The 20,645-nt window shown below is 37.7% G+C and overlaps 1 protein-coding gene across 5 annotated transcripts in view; it reads right to left on the reverse strand.

The window, feature by feature from the left end:
• Window positions 1–20,645, reverse strand: part of LOC311078667 (uncharacterized protein) — a 45,990-nt gene that overhangs the window by 12,087 nt on the left and 13,258 nt on the right. For 3 of the 5 annotated variants that reach the window (XM_084107624.1, XM_084107623.1, XM_084107625.1), the window contains exons 3-4: window positions 4,668–4,890; window positions 2,278–3,613 (exon numbers count right to left, since the gene is read on the reverse strand). In XM_084107624.1, coding sequence (XP_083963750.1) covers window positions 2,278–3,613; window positions 4,668–4,725 — 1,394 coding nt within the window. In that variant the 5' untranslated portion in view covers window positions 4,726–4,890. Of the gene's footprint in view, window positions 1–2,277; window positions 3,614–4,667; window positions 4,891–7,101; window positions 7,370–20,645 lie in introns of those variants that run through there. The other 2 variants (XM_084107626.1, XM_084107622.1) reach the window with 1 other exon arrangement.

The raw sequence follows: 20,645 nt of genomic DNA on the forward strand, positions 1-20,645 counted from the left end.
TTCTGAGCCTCTTGGCTTGCCATATTAGTGTGTGTGTGTCAGGAGGACATTCACTGACAGCGCGTTCTTTTTTGTCTTATCGCGCATGAATGGTTTAAAAGCATTTGCATGAATAAGAGAGCAGGATCATGTAACACTAGCCAAAGGATGCCAAAATTAACAGATGCTATTTTTTTTTATTTAATATAAAATCGCAGCATTTTGCGTCATATAATCACGTAGGCTTGACATCGCGATCGCGATACGATTAATCGTGCAGCACTAATATATATATATATATATATATATATATATATATATATATATATATTCCAGCGAATATTCCATTATAACTGTAGTTTTAAACCTTCGGTCTACTGTTTTCCTACACTTTGAAACATTTAGTTTTACAAATGGTTTAACAATCAATGTTTAGTTTAACAATCTTTTAAGGATGAACAAATCATGGTTTTGGTCATCACATTAAAAATAACATTAAAACTGGATAATATTTAAAAAATTGAAGAGCTGGAAAAAGTGTGAATGGCTTGAAAGTCCTTGATTAGTGCTTGAATTTTACTCTCAAAAGGATGTACGAACCCTGAAATGATTAATGTAAAAACATTTGACTATTTCTGCCACAATACCATGGTTACACTGAGGATTACTACATTAAATCCACAGGGAATATTGGTGATTTGGGGACTTAGCCATATTACTTCAAACAGTGCTTGCCCGAGCCTTTTGGGGGCCCTAAGCAGAATTTGATTTGGGGGCCTTTATCCCACCATGCAGAGCCACCTGTGCTTGACGATTATTGACATAAATGTCACGTTATAATGTTACATATATAAATTAATACAATGAGGTTATGTATTAATACAAAATAGATACTTAAAAAAAGTTTTAACTTTTTCTTTACTCTTTTACTAACTCTTTGAAAATTCTGAAAACAAACGGTCACAAAATATATTAAATAAATTATTAGCTAAATATCCTCCAACTTTTTGCAACACTTTGCAGTTTGAATGTTGTCTTGTATGAACAAAGTGTCCTGTGCTCATCACACACCGGCTATAGGTGGAGAGGAGAGATTTGGCTATAGGGTGATGTGTGTCTAAGGCCTCGTTTACACTGCAGGTCTTGATGCCCAATTCTGATTTGTTGCCTATATCCGTTTTTTTTGACTGTCTGTTTACACGTTCTTTAAATTGTGACCCATATCCGATTCATGTGTTTACACTTGCCATAGGCTACTATCTGAAACATACCGCGCATGCTTAAAGGGTTAAATTCTCTTGCAAAATAGACAAACACAAAATATGTTTCATGCTCTGCGATATGCAAAGTTGCCAAACACCACTTTTGAATAAGAAACAATGTCTATAAAACTCGTTAAAACTCCACGAATCACAAGCGTGTCGGTGAGAAAACTCGTTAAAACAAACACACCTGAACTTGACTGCACATCACATATTTGACATTATTGATACTGCTTTCATTCGTAATGCAACGGACCGATCTACGGCACATAAATTAAGGGCTGTTCACTGTTATACAATAAAGAGCCTGCACAGCGACAAGAAATAGAAATTAACACAAAAAAACTGCCTAGAGCCTGTACTTACACTACATTGTGGAGTTGCGCTCAGGAGTAGAACAGCTGTGGACAATTTTCTTTTTCTTTTTTGAGCGGCTGCGGACAAATTCTTTCTATGCACACACACTATTACATCACAATCTGCGCGTATGTTTTAAAAATATAATTGAACATGTAAATAGTCCTAGCACTTTTTAAATTTAAATAGCCCACTTAAAGCGTTTATTACAAATAAATTACTAATTGCTTGAAATGAATAAATGTAAATGAACACAAATTTTCGTTAAATTTACAATCATGTGAAAACACTTCCCGTGCCCCTCTCCACATTCCTCTCCTATGATGACAACGTTTCGTCGGGCCATCCGTCCCTTTGCAGATGTGCGTCGGGGTTTCTCTCGTCATTAAACCGCGGAGACGTTGCCTAATGCCTCAGAAAATCCGATCTGCCTGTTTACATGACAGTAGCATTGGCACATATCCGATTTATTTCCACATATGAATGAGGCCTGAAACCGATCTGGAAATATCCGAATGCATGCGTTTTTTTCCTGTTTACACTGTCAAAGAACACATCCGATCTGTGTCACATGTGAGCAAAAAATCGGAATTGGGTCACATTTCACTGGCAGTGTAAACGGGGCCTAACTTACACAGAAGAGACTTTGTTGCTCAGCACATGAAAATAAACTACTTACCGTGATCTCAGACTGAGGTGATGTGGTTTCTCCACTGCATGGATCTTCATGTGTAGATTCAGGTGAGTTTGAAAAGAGAAACTCTCTCCACACTGATCACACGTGTGTGGCTTCCCTCCAGTGTGGATCCTCTCATGTCTTTTCAGATTTGATGACCGACTGAATCTCTTGTCGCATTGTGAACACTTGTAAGGTTTTTCTCCAGTGTGAATTCTCTGGTGCTGTTTTAAATCTCTCCCTGTAGTAAAAGTCTTCTCACACTCAAAGCACATGTACTCTCTCACACCAGTGTGAATTTTCTGATGTCTATGTAAAGATTGCCGCAGTGAAAAACTCTTTCCACACACAGAACATGAATGCGGCTTCTCCTTCGTATGAACTGTCAGGTGTGACTTCAGGTCTGATGCAAAGACAAATGTTTTGCCACACTGATCACACATGAATGGCTTCTCTCCAGTGTGGATCCTCATGTGAACATTAAGGTGTGAAGATCGACTGAAATCTTTCCCACATTTATCACAATTAAATGGTTTCTCTCCAGTGTGGATCATCATGTGTCGCTTCAGTTTACTTTTAAGAGCAAAACTCTGTCCACACTGATCACATGTGTGCGGCTTCTCTCCAGTGTGGATCATCTCATGTGATCTCAGATGTCCTGACTGACTGAATCTCTTGTCACAGTGTGAACACTTGTAAGGTTTTTCTCCAGTGTGAATTCTCTGGTGCTGTTTTAAATCTCTCCCTGTAGTAAAAGTCTTCTCACACTCAAAGCACATGTACTCTCTTACATCAGCATGACTTTTCTGATGTCTTTGTAAATATAGCAGCAGTGAAAAACTCTTTCCACACACAGAACATGAATGTGGCTTCTCCTTCATATGAACTGTCAGGTGTGACTTCAGGTTTGATGCAAAGACAAATGTTTTGCCGCATTGATCACATGAGAACGGCTTCTCTCCGGTGTGGATCCTCATGTGAACATTAAGGTTTGAAGATTGACTGAAATCTTTCCCACACTGATCACACTTAAACAGCTTCTCTCCAGTGTGGATCATCATGTGAACATTAAGATGATATGTGTTTGAGAAACTCTTTCCACACTGATCACACGAGAACGGCTTCTCTCCAGTGTGAACTCTCATGTGGCGCTCAAGACCATCTTTGCGTGCGAAACTCTTTCCACACTGAGAGCAGGTGAAAAATTTCTTGGCTCTTCTTTTCTTTAAAAATGTCTGTTTAGTCTTTGAGCGACTCAGAGGTTTTTCTCCAGGTTTGACATGATGTTCCTCCTCCACTTCACTCAGTTCTTCACTCTCCTCCTTCACTTCCATCAGGTCTGAAATTAAAGAAAAACTCTCATTTTCAAATTTTCTAAAGTTTACTGGTGGGATTCACTCTGAAATTTGTCTGAGATCCTCCAGCCGTGATTAAAGCTTCTTCTTTGGGGGAGATTCTCTGAGAACTGGTCGAGTACTCTCCCGGCCGAGATTAAAGCATTTAAAAGACATTGTCTGAAGTGTGTTGGTTATTATTGCTGCACAGAAAGTTAGTTAGGGGAACAAGTTAGAGATAGGGGACGTCAACTGTAGTCGAGACCGATAGAAACTAACGTTGACTGAAGACGTTTGGGGACGTCGATTGTAGACGAGACCCAGGTAGACTTAGATCAGGTGCGAAATAGGGAAAACATCTACCACAGTATACAAGTTATGTAAAAATACACACAAAATTCAGGTCAAAATTCTAGTAACATTGTTACAAATTGTAAACCATATATAAAATATGTGTAGGAGTAGGAGCCATTTTTTGGGATAGTAATGTTTTTGTCCACTGGGTGGTGCTGTGTATAAGTAGATCCCCTGAGCAACAGGTGTGTGCGTTGGTGATTAGGAAGCACACAGTTTTTGACCGCACGACAGAGTAGCTTGTAAGGTGGATTTTAGTTGTATGCGGTCCATAAGGTATGGCTTGGGGTGTACATGTGGACAAGGAAAGGCCACAGTAAGTTTGCGATCATGTGTAATGGAGCACAAGCAATAAAGAGACATTTTTTATGCATCTACATTCGTCTGTATGGACTCTGTTTGTACGCGTTCTAAACTTGCATACTCCTATCATCAACGGCAACGGCATTGGAAAGCCATTATACAATATGTAAAATGCAACTGTTAAAATATTTAAATTTAGTTTGACCTGACGTTGACAATCAATATGAAACCTCCTGTTACTGACCATTTGTTAAAAAAAAAAAAACAGAAACTTTTGCAGCCATTTCACAGTTTAACTGCATATCTAAAAGTGATTATTTCTAAGATGAACGTTCTTCAGCATCATGAATGAATTAAATGAATAAAGTAAATAAAATAAATGAATGAAGAATAAACACCAACCTCTTTGTTCTTCAGGATCTTCAGTGTGTTTCATTCTGCAGGGTTCTGGATCACTCATGTTCTCACTGTCCTCTTTAATAAACTCAGTCTTTGCAGATTTCAGCTCTTCCTGATGCTCTGATGCTCATCTTCACTTGTAGCTGATAGGGATTTACAGCATTTATTGGAGAATTGCAGTGGGAGGAGCTTCACTGACCATGTGACTGATGTGTGAGGAGTTGATCTACCAAAATAAAAAAAATATATAAGTTACTGAGTTTGTTTTATGTTCATTGATTACAGAATATAATAATGTCAATTCTCCCAAATATAAATAATGGTAAGAAAAACAGTTGAAAGCATAAACAGTGTGGTGGCAAGCAATTTTCTATTACTGAATGAGAGACAAACATGTATCAAATGACCACGAGAGGAGGGCATCCTTCCTTCATTACTGTCCTGACTCCCCCCATGTTATTTGTCTAGGATAAATAAAGATAGGCTATGTCTCAGTTATAGATAACACATTGTTACATAATTTATCATACATGCATAAGGGTTAGGCTAATAACAGTTCACTGTTATATCCATGTAGCAGAGAATCATGGGACTTCACACGCAATCCTGTGCATTTTATTACCATCATGTTTTCTAAGTTTCTATGTATATAAGAAAATGCAAACACATAGAACATATACAATTTCTACCACAACAGAAATAAACATAGGCAACATATTATGGGGCGCCGTTTGTAAAGCAGTTCACGCTGAAAATAACAGCAACATTTTGTCACATTTAGCTTCAAACAATGTTTAAAAAACTGGTATGAATTTTTGACGGTCACTTTTTAGCACATTTACAACAATATTTGTCAACTTAGAGATACTTTTAATAGTTAAATCTAAATATTAAATGTTATACCTAAATGTTAAATGTTAAATCTAAATGCTAAATCTAAATCTAAATGTTAAATCTAAATCTAAATGTTAAATCTAAATGTTAAATCTAAATCTAAATGTTAAATCTAAATGCTAAATCTAAATGTTAAATCTAAATGTTAAATCTAAATCTAAATGTTAAATCTAAATGCTAAATCTAAATGTTAAATCTAAATGTTAAATCTAAATGTTAAATCTAAATGTTAAATCTAAATGTTAAATCTAAATCTAAATGTTAAATCTAAATCTAAATGTTAAATCTAAATGTTAAATCTAAATCTTAATGTTAAATCTAAATATTAAATCTAAATCTATATCTAAATGTTAAATCTAAATGTTAAATCTAAATCTAAAAGTTAAATCTAAATCTAAATGTTGAATCTAAATGTTTCGGGTGAAACTAAATATTTAACTAATATGCAAATTCAAAATGCCGGTAACCGGATTTAGATTCAACATTTAGATTTAGATTTAACATTTAGATTTAGATTTAACATTTAGATTTAACATTTAGATTTAGATTTAACTTTTAGATTTAACATTTAGATTTAACTTTTAGATTTAACATTTAGATTTAGAATTAACATTTAGATTTAACATTTAGATTTAGATTTAACATTTAGATTTAACATTTAGATTTAGATTTAACATTTAGATTTAACATTTAGATTTAGATTTAACATTTAGATTTAGATTTAACATTTAGATTTAGATTTAGATTTAACATTTAGATTTAGATTTAGATTTAACATTTAGATTTAACATTTAGATTTAGATTTAACGTTTAACATTTAGGTGTAACATTCAATATTTAGATTTAACTATTTATAGTATCTCTAAGTTGACAAATATTGTTGTAAATGTGCTAAAAAGTGACCGTCAAAAATTCATACCAGTTTTTTTAAATGATGTTTGAAGCTAAATGTGACAAAATGTTGCTGTTATTTTCAGCGTGAGCCGCTTTACAAACGGCGCCCCATAAACATATAGCCTAATAACCATCATATACCCTCAATCTGTTGACACCAATGAAATGAGCTTTAAGTGTCAATTCACAGGAGATCTGAAGACATCAGCATAATAAATGAGGTGAAAACAGGAACTATTGTCATGAAATAAAGTGTGTTTTCAGCAGATCTGTTAATATTGATGAGCCTCAGACTATCAACACTCATTCAACAAGCCATTCAGGATCATCAGCAGATCATCTCACTTTATTCTGAGTGTTTGCTGTTAGAAACACATTATTTGAGTCAGGATAGATGACAAAAGCCTGTAAAAAAACTCTACTGAAAGACAATACTAATGCTAAACTACTGATAAAAATGCTTGTTTTAGAAGAAAATTTCAGATGGCACTCAAGAGGCTTAACTCGCTACTTGAGTAGTTTTTTCATTGGATACTTTTTTACACTTACTCAAGTAACTATTAAGATTATTACTTTTACTTTTACTTTGAGTAAATATTTCTATAAGTACATGTACTTTTTACTTTACTTTTTTGTCCCCTACACCAACCTGCTTGTTCCTTGTGTTTTATTCTCCAGGGTTCTGGTTCACTCGAGTCCTCCTCAGTCTCCTCTTTTAACAAACACGATCTTCTCAGTTCAGTTACAGCAACTCCACATATTCCTGCTCGGATGGGAATATGACAGGCATGTATTCACCCGATTCAAAATCTTTCTGGTCTAAAAGTACATTACAAGTTTGTATGAAGCCAGTAGCACGATGTATAACACACCAGAGATCAAGCTGTAAACTCATCTTGAAAACAAACGCATGACTTACCGCCGCCCGCTGGACTGGAGAGTGAACCCTTACAAAAAACAACTGCAGTATAGTTAAGCACAGCCATAGATTTACAGTATAATGACAGTACAACTGCAGTACATTGAAGTACGACAGCAGTAAAACTACAGTAGGCTACATGTTAGTACATCTGCAGTCAAATGAAGTACAACTGTAGTTTTCCAACATAATGAAGTACTGAAATGCATGTATAAACCTATAAACCTAACGCTACTAGCCTACTGTACAGCAAGGAAAAGCTATGGACCACTGCTATGCAAAATTAACCCTTCTATCTTAAATAATAATAATAATAGGCCTACTAATAAAAGTTGTCTTAATCTAAATGGCATGAGACTTGGTGACTTTGTGGATACTTGCTGACAATTCAATTTTTCAAATAAAATCAATACATCAGCCACAACACACAAATTAGGATATAGCCAACGCATAAAATATGCAAATGGTTTGTGTACGTTTATGGAGTTCTCAAAATTCATGGGTAAACATACACAATATTTTTTATTATATTTGTAGCCTACTAAGGATTCAACGATAAAAAATATTTTCCCAAAGCATAAATTTTCTCCTCCTTACATTTTACATTGAGATATTGTCACAATAAATCTGATTCTGATTATTTGTTAATCTCGTTATTAATTATTGTAATTAAGCGAGTACACATGATTTTCAATTCATGTTTAATTGTATTGCATTTTGGATGTTTTATACACATATACATTTCATTTGTCACATTCTGAGATTAAAACATGCAGTTAATACAAGAAATATAGTACATTTATATTGAGTTATTCTAATTAATAGATGGGTAAGCATACACAATGCAGTTTTACTAAATTTGTACTAATGATTCAACCATAAACATTCTTTTCTCAAAGCATTAATTTTCTCCTCCTCACATAGTACATTGAGATACTACAGTAAATCTGATTCTGCTTATTTTTTAATTCTTTCTTATGTGTTTGGTAGGGGCAAAATGACAAGCCCATCTGGTCTTTTTACAATTTCTATACATTTGTTTGTTACTTCAGATGGAAGTACTGCCTTGTAGCCTGCACAGAATGTGACATTGAGTATGTGAGAATCCATGCAAACATACTCTGTTCGCTTTTTGTGAAAGGCTTGAATTTGATTTGTTAACCTTACCAGTAAAAAACTGGTTGTTTGGAGGTGGCCTGTGTTTGAACAACAATGATGTGTTAAATTTTTGCAACCTGTTGTCCAATGGTTACCAAGGAAATACATCTGGAGTATTTTGAGTCATTCTGATCAGTGGAGTAGAGTGTCCCATCACAAACAAACCTCTGAAAGTAGGTGGCTTGATTTTGTTCTGTATGAATTCCAGAATCCTGTAGTAGGATGTGCTGAGACACTGGTAGCTCCTTCACCTGACCATGACCAAAAAAATTGCAGCTACTGACCTGTGCAATGTTTTTGCACAAGGAATAACCCCGAAGTGCTGATGAAACATATCCGTGTGCCAGGGAGTCTTCTGCAATGTAAACACTCGATGGTATTTTTAGCTCATTTAGTCTTGCTAGATTTTGAGTTATTTGCAATGGTACATGTTGTGTTCCATTGAAAAGTTTAAGCAGTCTACCATTATGTTCTTCAAAGACGAATGTTGATGTCAATGACAAAGGTCCATGTCTTCTGACACTTTCGGCTAAGTGGGTGAGGAGATGAATGTTGTCAGACACTTCTTGCTTTCAGAGACTCGGTGTATAAACTCACAAAGAGCCATGTGAGCCTTGTCGATGTTCACATGTGAAATATGTGAACTAGTTAGCAGATAAACAGCAAAGGCTAGTAGCATCCAGTGGTGGAAATACTGTGTTGGGATTAAACCCATCAGAATAAACGGAGAGATTAGAAGAAATGTTCTCCACTCACTTCCTTTCCATTTTTGCCGTTCTTTTACAGATCGTGGCAGACGGGTTATCTCGCTAGGTGGCCGGACTGGTTTCAAACGTTTGTCTCTTTCAAGACACTTGGATTTTTGACGTTTACTTCTGGCACTTTGTTGTCAAACCACAAGCCTGTTATTTGGCGCACTACTCCAAGAAGTACACTATGTAAATAGTCTGGAACAAAACTTTCTGCCATGTCAAAACACTGTAATGTGGTCAAAAGACTTGGTCCTTTAACACCATTGACTGGGTTATTTACAGAGGCCAGTTCTGCATCATGGATCATGCCCTCGTGTGTTCTCAGACTAGGAATGGGTACTGAGAGTGGGTAGACCCTGGTAAACCCATCACCCTTTTCCACTCTCTCTCCAGAATGAGTGCAAAAATTACAGCCATGTGCTGCAATTAATAAATTAATGGTAAATACTGGCAATATAATTCACTGTTAATTGTGTAGTTCTTTACTGTAATCTACGCAAAGTGGTCGTTCAACTACGTTGGTTAATGATGTCATGCACGTGGTGGAGTAATAACTACTTTTAATGAATCTGTTTGAGATCGAATTAATGCTAGATGTTTTGCTATAAATTACGGACATGGCATCTGAGGACTATTTCTAGTCCGACACACGTCCTGGATAATAAGGCTAAGATGTTTTGATCGCCCCCTTGTGGCTGGCTGCAGTATAGGTCCCTATTCTCTAAATTCATTTACTTTTTTTCATTCAAGTGGACTACATAAGTGAACTAATGTAGGAAATATTGAATTAGGGTATAGGGTGTGATTTGAAACACAGCCTCTGAGTGTGAACGCTGTATATTTGCTTCATATATTTGCCGTACACGAGTATATTCCTGCTATTTCTTGAAAATTAAATATTACCCAGATTGCATTGTTTTCTATGGTGTATCACAGTTTTAATGGAAAATGGTATGTTACTGTCAGAATTTGGCTATTTTTTACAGCAAGGATTCAAGAATGTTCACTCACCTTCAGACTGTAGCTTTTCTCCATCCAGTGCCCCAGCTCTCTGTACCTGCAGAAAACACACTACCAGCCGCCGCCAGACACACAGGCTTAATGTAATCACAGAAAGTCACAGAAGAGGAGAGCTGGACCAGTGCTATGTCATTATCAAAAGGAGAATCATTATAGTTAGGATGGCTGATGTTTGAAGATTTTATTATTTAGAAAATAAGTAATTTAGCTGCATTTGTACACTATTATTTACTCTGTGAGTGACTTTGGTCTGACTTTTGGGGGCTTAAAGGAAGGCTGATGCAACAGAGAATGCTATTTCAATAAAGTCACATGGTACAAAATATTCCTCAAAATAATCTATAGAATGCATTACCATATTTGGTACAAGGAAGTGTGTATATATGTTAGTTGGACACTTTTTCTGGAGGGGACTTTCTGCAGAGGTGCACTCTATTCACTGTGTCATCACTGCACACGCCAGACGAAGTATCCTGAATGAAAAACAGCAAAAACAACAACAAAAACATCCAAAAACAGCATACACTCGATTTCCTCCATTGTCCTGTTCCTGTGGCGTCGCAATGACGACCAGGTACTATTGTTGAGGTACTATCTGCAATGGAAAACGAAGCAAAAAGCGAGCCGAGTCGAGTTGAGCTGGTACTGGTAATGGAAAAGCGCCATTAGTGTCACAATGAAACTTACAGCTTCCTCAGCCTGGCACAAGGCAACCCTCATATCAACCGAGGTTTGTCTCTGTGTTCGCAGTATCACCCCCTTACTGCCGTGGATGACACGGCCCACCCACTCCGCATCCTTGAAAACACTGAAAAGGTGTGTGAGTGAGTGTGTAAGTGAGTGAGTGTGTGATCCGGCCCATATCTGGTAGCACTAGGTTGCTGACTGGGTCTGAATCTCAGGTGAATATTGTCTTTTAGACCCACCTCTACAACATTTTCATCTCCTTACCGTAGCCTGATTCACAGCTGTGAGCTTTTAATGGGTTCTAATTTGAGTGGTACTGGTAGGTTTCCACGGGAAATACGAGCTTGCCGCGGTTTGTCTCTGCGTCATTACATCATGTCTGTATACATAAAGACGGAGTCCCGGCTAGTAGGCTATTTTGCGTGTGAGGATGCTGCAGGTAGCGGATCATTTATAGCCTTAAATATATATAGTCACATAGTGTTGATAACATTAACAATTTGAGAACAAAGTATAACGATAATAATTTACACTGTTTGACGTGATCTGAGCTAACTTTAAATTCGTAAGATTAAATCATCAGTTGATCAGAACAAAAGTGGCTGACATGTTACTTGTTCAGATGACATTTTCCTTCTTATTTTGGAAATAATTCCTGAAGGTCGTATCTGTATTTCTGAAGTACAGTGAATATCCACACTGGTGCATTGACTGACAGTCCACACATACAACTCAAGACATTATTCATCTGTGCTGAGGAGCCGTGCTGATGCACAACGCATGTAAAGATAATTCCACATATAACTGCAATAGCAGATTCCAAACGGAGATGGCGACAAAGAGGCGAAACTTACAGACTGCGGTTTATGAAGAGACTATAATATTTTTTAGTGTGATCGTGTGATCCTGACGCAGAACTGGCCAATAACGAGGCAGCGTTCTGACGTAGATCCCGGAAACACTGCACTGTGTACAACAACGCGTGTTGGAGAAGCGTGTGCAGAGCAGCGGTGCAGTAAATGAAGATATAAACTAGGGTGACCATATTCCAGGTCATGTCCGGCCGGGATTTCGAGATCGCCCAAAATATCCGCGATTCGGCTTTTGCTTTCTCGTCGCCATTCATTTTGTTTACATGTACACCTTTTGATTCAGTAGTACTGAATTAATTCCGATTGGTTAATCTGAATGTAGTGTTTACATGAACGCTAAACAAGTGATCGGTTGATGTGCGTGTAAGCATTGCTAAGAAAATTCCTGTGTTTTCGTCTCGATCGGGATCCGTGTGAATCAGAATGCATGACCTGCAAAGCTGGCACGTACGTGTCAGTGTCAAATAACGTAATAATGTAAACATAATGAATGGTGACTGTAGAAAGCAAAAGACGAATCCCGAGCATTTTGGGCGATCTCGAAATCCTGGCCAGATATGTCCGGGTAAAACAGGACGTATGGTCACCCTATATAAACAAACCCAAGAATTAATTATTTCTGTGCTTTTCACATTCACAATGTAATGCGCTTGGATTTAACTAATTGCTAAATGTTATTAAATGCTGCATAAACTAGTTTCAGAGCTCTGTACAGGTCATTATACAAAAACATCTGCAGCGTTTTAATTGGAAAGTTAGTTTACATATTTATATAAACAATAACCATTGGGGAACGTTCTATAGTTGGTAACTATTTCTATGTTAATATTAAAAATGCCAATGTTGTTAAAAATAACTCTCCTGCAACCTTCTGGGAACATTATATTATTGTTGCAAAAAAATAAAAAAGAGCATTCCTAGAATAATATTATTTAGTTCCCAAAACAATAAAAAGACAGGAACCAAAAACTAACGTTGGGGGAACGTTCTGTGTTTGCTGGGAAGCCCTAGCCTAGAAATCTAGACGCACCCTAGCGGCAGCAAAATGTATTTTGCAGCCAGGTGGGTCTAGCAACTCTCAATAGACCTTCTAGCTGCAAAAACCTAAATTGGGTCAGGCCAATCACGTCGTGTATAGAGTAGGCGGGGGCGGGCTTAACATAATGACGACAGAGTTGCGACGGCTGCCACTTGAAAACAAAGAATGACGGCTGATGGAGAACAACGGTCTTTCGAATCGGCTTTGGCCGCGACTCTGATGGACTTGGAGTTTAGCTTTTCTTTGAGAAAAGAGCAAAGAACGGCACTTAAGTCATTCTTAAAAAAAGGAAGATGTGTTCGTCGTTTTGCCGGCCAGATATGGCAAAAGTTGAATCTATCAACTAAGCTCCGCTGTTGGGAAAACGCTCTGGTTGGTTTAAGCGCTGTCCTATTGCGTGCAGAGGGAATTTGAAAGACAGCCGTTTATCCCGCCCCTCGGATTAAACCGCGTCTATGGTGAGTTACCAGACCTAACATCTTGATGTAGGTCTGGCTTGCCAGGCTAGGGAAGCCCCAGAAACAAACGTAATACTTGGCTTTCAGAATTGAAAATTATGGAGTTATTCCTGAAGCAAGAAGAATCAGCAGAAATTAAAATTGGACAAAAACAACAAGCTGTTGATAAAATTATAATGAGTTTAATCAATCATAACTTGAAGTACAAAAAATTAAAAAAAAATTAAACTAATGAGACAGATCTCTGAAAAACAATGAATGAATGAGTTCAAATTAATATCAGATTCATGTCTCTGTTGAAAGTGTTACGGCCTCTTCTTCAGCTCCTGAACATGAACGTGTTTTTCCAGTGTAATTTTTCTGGTGCTCTTCTTCTGAATGAGAAGGCAGAAGTGATTTCAGAACGAAGGCCCGAGTGAAACTCTTCCTGCATTGATCACATGTAAAGTTTCTCTCCGCTGTGGATCCTCATGAGATTCTTCAGACTTGATTTACATTTACACACATTTTTCCTTTCTCGTTCACGTCCATCAGGTCTAAAAGAAGCATTAAATCAAGTGAGATTTCAAATCAGAGACAAACGTGAAATGAAAAGTGAAGCTCAAAGTCAAGATCACTGATGAGTTCAATAGTCATTTTATTCTCATCAAATCTGGTCAAACAACTGCTGTGCACGATTATGATCTATTTTAATGTCATGAAGATGATTTGTGTTATAAAACACTAGTTTGGTCATGAAACAATGTAAATCTGGTGAGCATCAGCATGTTCTTCATCATGAAGAATGAATGAGGAATCAAGAATAAACACCAACCTCTTTGTTCTTCAGTATCATGATGTTTCATTCTGCAGGTTCTGGATCACTGGCGTTCTCTCTGTCCTCTCCTTCCAGATGCTTTCTGGAAGTTCTGCTGAAAACAAACAAGTTTCATTTCTTACAGACATGATGAGAGAGGAATAATCAATATTTCAGACTCTGAACTAAGTACTAAGGCTAATCACATGTTGAAAAATATAGTGACCTTGATCATGTAACTTAAGATTATCAGGTTTTGTCGAAGCCACAACAACACAACAAACAAAACTGACATAAATCATCTAGTGCTGAAACGACAAGCCAAGGTTTCCTTAACATGAAAATGCTTCATATTCAGCGCTTCAAATAAACTCTTAAGCATACAGTTTAACACGTCGTTCAGATGCATGTGATGTTTACTCTGATGCGGTATTCCCTTTGTGTAACTTATTAACCTTTATTTAACCAGGCAAATCACTGAAGAACAAGCTCTTATTTTCACCAACAGCTTGACAGAAATAAAATCATACATTACAAAACACACACATACACATTCATTTAAAACATTTACAAGCTGTGATAAAAACACTCCCTAGTAGTTTATTAAATGCAGAGATTGAAATAAATGATTGTAATTTCAATGACTTTTGAGGCACATTCTTATATTTAATGGTTATATCTTTATCAGTAAATGTAAGAAAGTCATGTGTGTATTTCCGTTTTCCTTCAATGCTTGTCCCGAGAGCGAGCGAGTCTCTGTTCAACTTTACAGAACGAGCTCCAGGACCTCAAGTTGATGAAGAGCAATTATTCTGACTAAAATATACATTGGTTTATTCTACATTAATCTACATTGTTCATAGAAGATTAACATGAAGGATTTAAAACCTACATTTAACGTCTATGAAAACAGAAACTGTAGCTAATGTGTCATATAAACAGAGATGAGTTCTAAAACATTATCAGTAATTCTAATAACATGCCAGATGAGATGGACTTGGTAATTGCGATGATGTATTCATTGTTTTGTTCACTTTTCTGACAATGTATATATACATTCTCACACACACACATCCACAGGTTTAACAGCAACAGACAGCATTTTTATTGAATTTGGCAAATTGAGAGCACTTATTTGAAGGGGTGAGACCTAGCACCGACACTCATCTCTTGTGGTATGTCCAGTAAAGTACGCACAGGTCCTTTAGTTGTCTTGTCCTTCACAAAAAGCCTGTTAGCTACTTCACTGAGGTTGGCGAAGACAACATTACTGATGTTGATGTTGGTCAAGGCCACAAACTCATTTAACTTATCCAAAACGAAATGGCTTCTGAGTAAGAGTCAACTTGCTGCATCGCCTCTTGACCGTCGACTGTGAGTGACGTCACGTCCCAACTCACGAACACGCCCCATAGCAAAATCCCACCCTTGACACTGATTGACAGGTTTCCGTGTAAGGCATCGGAAATGGAAATACTAAGGGAATTGCGATTGCATTTGTGTTTTGGCTGGCTACATACGCGACGCTGAGAAAGTGAAAAAGCAGACGTGGTAATTGAAATTGCTATTTAAATATGACAGGGTCAAGACTCGTTAGATATGGGAAACACAGTTGCAAACGGAATTTGCATTTCCATTTTAAATTTGGCAGTCACTGTGCGTTCGCTTAAACGAAAATGCAAACGCTTTTCGCAGCGATTTGTAGCGATTTGCATTTGCGTTTGGATTATGTTACATTTTATGCGTCTACAATTTGAAAACGCAATTGCAAAAACAATTTGCAATTTCTTTTGAATAATGTCCGGAATATCATTCCATAGTCCTGTGCTCACCACACACCGGCTAAAGGTGGAGAGGGGAGATTTGGCTATAGAGTGATGTGTGTTGTAGCGACAATGACTTTGTTTAGGGAATTACTAACTCAAATGAGGGGTAATATTCATAAGATGATGAATATATATATCGCATGTATACACAAATTAAATTATCCCAAATAGGGAATAGGCTAAACCTCACCTTATATGAATAATTAACACGATTGCTCGTAGTAACTATTCATAAATGGTCGGTAAAATCATATCAATTATCAGGGCAAGTTTTCATGTAATTCAAATTCAGTTATCATCTGTCCGTCCAGCGAACTTTATCAAGTAGAGCTTTGTAGCTAAAACCATTATTTCCAGGGACTTCAAGTTATGGAAAAATGAGACAGATTCAACCCAAAGGATTATGGAGTTTATTAAAACAAACTAAGGATTACATAGACTACTTAAATCACGCAGGAGTAAATATGGATAGCAAAACGAACAACACAAAATGATTGCAATACGAAATATTGGAGAGACAGAGAGAGAGAGACAGAGAGAGAGAGAGAGAGAGAGAAGGGATGTCCCGATCCGATCCACGGCATTGGTATCGTGCCGATACTAGCCCAGAACGCTAGATCGGATATCGGAGGGGAGAAAAAAAATTATCCGATACCTATGATCGATACCTATTAGGGGTGGAACGGTATATGTATTCGTATTGAATGTACGTTCGGTACGTGCGTCACGGTTCGGTGCACGGGTTCTTTAGGAACACCTAATCTGTAGCCCCGCCTTAGCCTTAGCGTCTATTTCGCTTCAAACGCTCGCTTTTATCATTATACGTGCGCGGCGCGTCCTATTCGCTTTGGATGCAAGAATGGATTCAAACTGTTCAAGCATCGAACTAGACGCGATAGACGCGAATTTGACGCTCTATTCACGTTTGGTGTGAACGCAGCAAAATGAACAGGCTGCGATGTCGAGATTGCAATGCTGGAATGTGTGTGTGTGTGTGTGTGTGTGTGTGTCAGAGAGAGAGAGAGAGGCACGGGCGCGATCGAACAGTGGAAACATAAAAACATACTCCGTCATTTACAGGGCATCATTAAAACTGCAAAAAGTGTTTAGCCAACTTATATTTGTGTAAAACACAACACTGTGCTTTTGTCAAACTGTAAACTCTTGTCAAATTGTAACCTACAACTGTCTGTCACCCAACTAAAATCACACACACACGCTGTTTAAAAGCAAAAACCATCTAATCTTTTGGACATTCATTATATTGCATTGTTTTTCATTTCTTGTCCTAAAACAGAGATAAGTCCTAGACAGTAATAAATTATTTATAATTCAGATGAGAATAACGTTAAAGTTAATTACAATTTTAAGGAAACAAATATATTGATCTGCAATATAGCAAATTCATTTTAAATTCATTCAGGTACAATTACCAAACATATCTCATATCTTGAATAAAGGGTGGCAGTCTTTCATTATCAGCTGTTGTTGTGGACTATATACTGGAGAAGTATTTGTTCTCCATTTGAGTGAGATGTTTTAATGTGGCTGATTGAGCAAAGTGCTTCCATATATTTTATTATTAGTAGTATTAGTTCAAGAATAAAATAAAAATATCGGATTGATATCGGTATCAGCAAATAGCCAAAGCTGCGGCATCGGTATCGTATTGGAAGTGAAAAAGTTGTATCGGGACATCCCTAAGAGAGAGAGAGAGAATGTTCTTCTAAGGACCAAACAGTTCAAACAGTTGCTTCAAATGAGACCCAAAGGCTTTTAAAGAGTTCTAGACAACCTTAAAACAGCATTTTCTTTTCAGATTGCGAAATTAAGACTGTACTTGCTTTGATATGGCCCCTTTCGTGCGGCTGGTCTGAAATGATGCGTAGGCCGCATGTCCGAAGTTTCTTCCGGGCGGAGGTAGATGATGCGATAACTCAGCGGCAGCACGTACGAAAAATGATTAGTCTTAAATTCGTTTCGTTCGTGAATACACTGAACGAAGGACAAAGTATCAAACTGAGGTAGATAAAAGAAAAAGAAAACAAAAGAAAACCTCCGGTTGGAGTTTGTAGTGAAGAAGTGGACCTCTCTCTGGCGAAGAACTGCCCAGTTGCCCCGTGTTTTGAAGGAGCTAAACTCACGCCCTTTTACATGCCTGAACCAAAATGCGAAAACAAAACCATCGAGCAAAATACCGGAGTGAACATGGCTGTGAACGACTTTTGCAGATTATGTGAAGTAAATCTACGCATCCACGGTACAATCAGCATCTATACGTCACGGCTCTCAGCCCGCCCTCTGTTCGTTGATTGGCCCGGCTGTTTTCAGGCCGGAGGAAAACTGAGAGATAGGTCGCTATCTCAGACTGAGTACAGGAGCGAAATGAAATAGAGCGGAAGTACGAAGTCTGACGAAGTCAGGCTAATGCCATTGGGGACCCCGAGGAGATCCCAAGAGGGTCTCAGCCAGAGAGGCGCCTTTGCTGGTCACATGCCTCAGTCGAGCAGTCCAAAAGGACGCTTCTTTGTTTACCCAGGACCAAAAGCGCTGTGTTTGTGAATCAGAATCCAGTAATTTAATCAAGTGGCAGACACCATTAGCTTTGTGTCCTAGTCCAAGAAGAAAAGAGATATTTTTGCAAATTAGGATCCAGTAATTTAATCAAATGGCTGAGCTGACCATCTGCTTTGTGCTACAGTGTCTAACTTACACAGAATATACTTTGTTGCTCAGCAAAATAAACTACTTCTGTGATCTCTGACTGTGTTTAAGCGGTTTCTCCACTGAATGGATCTTCATGTGTCGCTTCAGGTGAGTTTTAACAGAGAAACTCTTTCCACACTGATCACACGTGTGCGGTTTCTCTCTGCTGTGGATCCTCTCATGTGTTTTCAGATTTGATGACTGACTGAATCTCTTGTCGCAGTGTGAACACTTGTAAGGTTTTTCTCCAGTGTGGATCCTCTCATGTGATCTCAGATGTGATGATCGACTGAATCTCCTGTCGCAGTGTGAACACTTGTAAGGTTTTTCTCCAGTGTGGAGCCTCTCATGTGATTTCAGAGCTGATGACTGACTGAATCTCCTGTCGCAGTGTGAACACTTGTAAGGTTTTTCTCCAGTGTGGATCCTCTCATGTGATCTCAGATGTGATGATCGACTGAATCTCCTGTCGCAGTGTGAACACTTGTAAGGTTTTTCTCCAGTGTGGTTTATCTCATGTGATTTCAGATTTGCTGACTGAATGAATCTCTTGTCACACTGTAAACACTTGTAAGGTTTTTCTCCAGTGTGAATTCTCTGGTGCAGTTTTAAACCGTCCGCTGTAGTAAAAGTCTTCTCACACTCAAAGCACATGTACTCTCTCACACCAGTGTGAGTTTTCTCATGTTTATGTAAATTACCCCGCTGTGAAAAACTCTTTCCACACACAGAACATGAATGCGGTTTCTCCTTCGTATGAACTGTCAGGTGTGTCTTCAGGTCTGATGCACAGATAAATGTTTTGCCACATTGATCACACGAGAACGGCTTCTCTCCGGTGTGGATCCTCATGTGTCCTTTAAGGTGTGAAGATCGACTGAAATCTTTCCCACATTTATCACAATTAAACGGTTTCTCTCCAGTGTGGATCATCATGTGTTGCTTCAGTGTACTTTTAAAAGCAAAACTCTTTCCACACTGATCACACGTGTACGGTTTCTCTCCAGTGTGGATCCTCTCATGTTTTTTCAGAGTTGATGAGTGACTGAATCTCTTGTCACAGTGTGAACACTTGTAAGGTTTTTCTCCAGTGTGAATTCTCTGGTGCAGTTTTAAACCGTCTGCTGTAGTAAAAGTCTTCTCACACTCAAAGCACATGTACTCTCTCACACCAGTGTGAGTTTTCTCATGTCTATGTAAATATTTCAGCAGTGAAAAACTCTTTCCACACACAGAACATGAATGTGGCTTCTCCTTCGTATGAACTGTCAGGTGTCTCTTCAGGTTTAATGCAAAGAGAAATGTTTTCCCGCACTGATCACACTTAAACGGTTTCTCTCCGGTGTGAACTCTCATGTGAACATCAAGACTTTGTTTGGTTGTGTAACTCTTTCCACACTGAGTGCAGGTGAAAGATTTCTTGGCTCTTCTTTTCTTTAAAAATGTCTTTTTAGTCTTTGAGCGACTCAAAGGTTTTTCTCCAGGTTTGACATGATGTTCCTCCTTCACTTCACTCAGTTCTTCACTCTCCTCCTTCACTTCACTCAGTTCTTCACTCTCCTCGCTCTCTTCCATCAGGTCTGACATGAAAGAAAAATGTATTAAGTACAATTCAGTACACTGAATAATACACTGAAAGAAATACAAATTGAAAGTGACATGAAAGTGATCCCTAAAGTAATAGTAGAAAGTAGACAACTGTTTTAAATATTATGATAATTTGCTGCCTTTTTATAAATTGATTATTTATCAGTTAAAATAGTATTAGCTTGATCTGATGTTGATAATCAATATAAAAAATGTCTCAAACCTCCCTTTACTGACCATTTGTTGAAGAAAAACCCAGAACATTGTGTACCATTTCATAGTTTAACTGTTTATCTAAAAGTGATGAAGTGCTTGAATGTTTCTAACATGAATGTTCTTCAGCATCATGAATGAATGAAGAATAAACACCAAC

The sequence above is a fragment of the Abramis brama genome, assembly GCF_963993115.1.
Source record: "Abramis brama genome assembly, chromosome: 1".
Taxonomy (NCBI): domain Eukaryota; kingdom Metazoa; phylum Chordata; class Actinopteri; order Cypriniformes; family Leuciscidae; genus Abramis; species Abramis brama.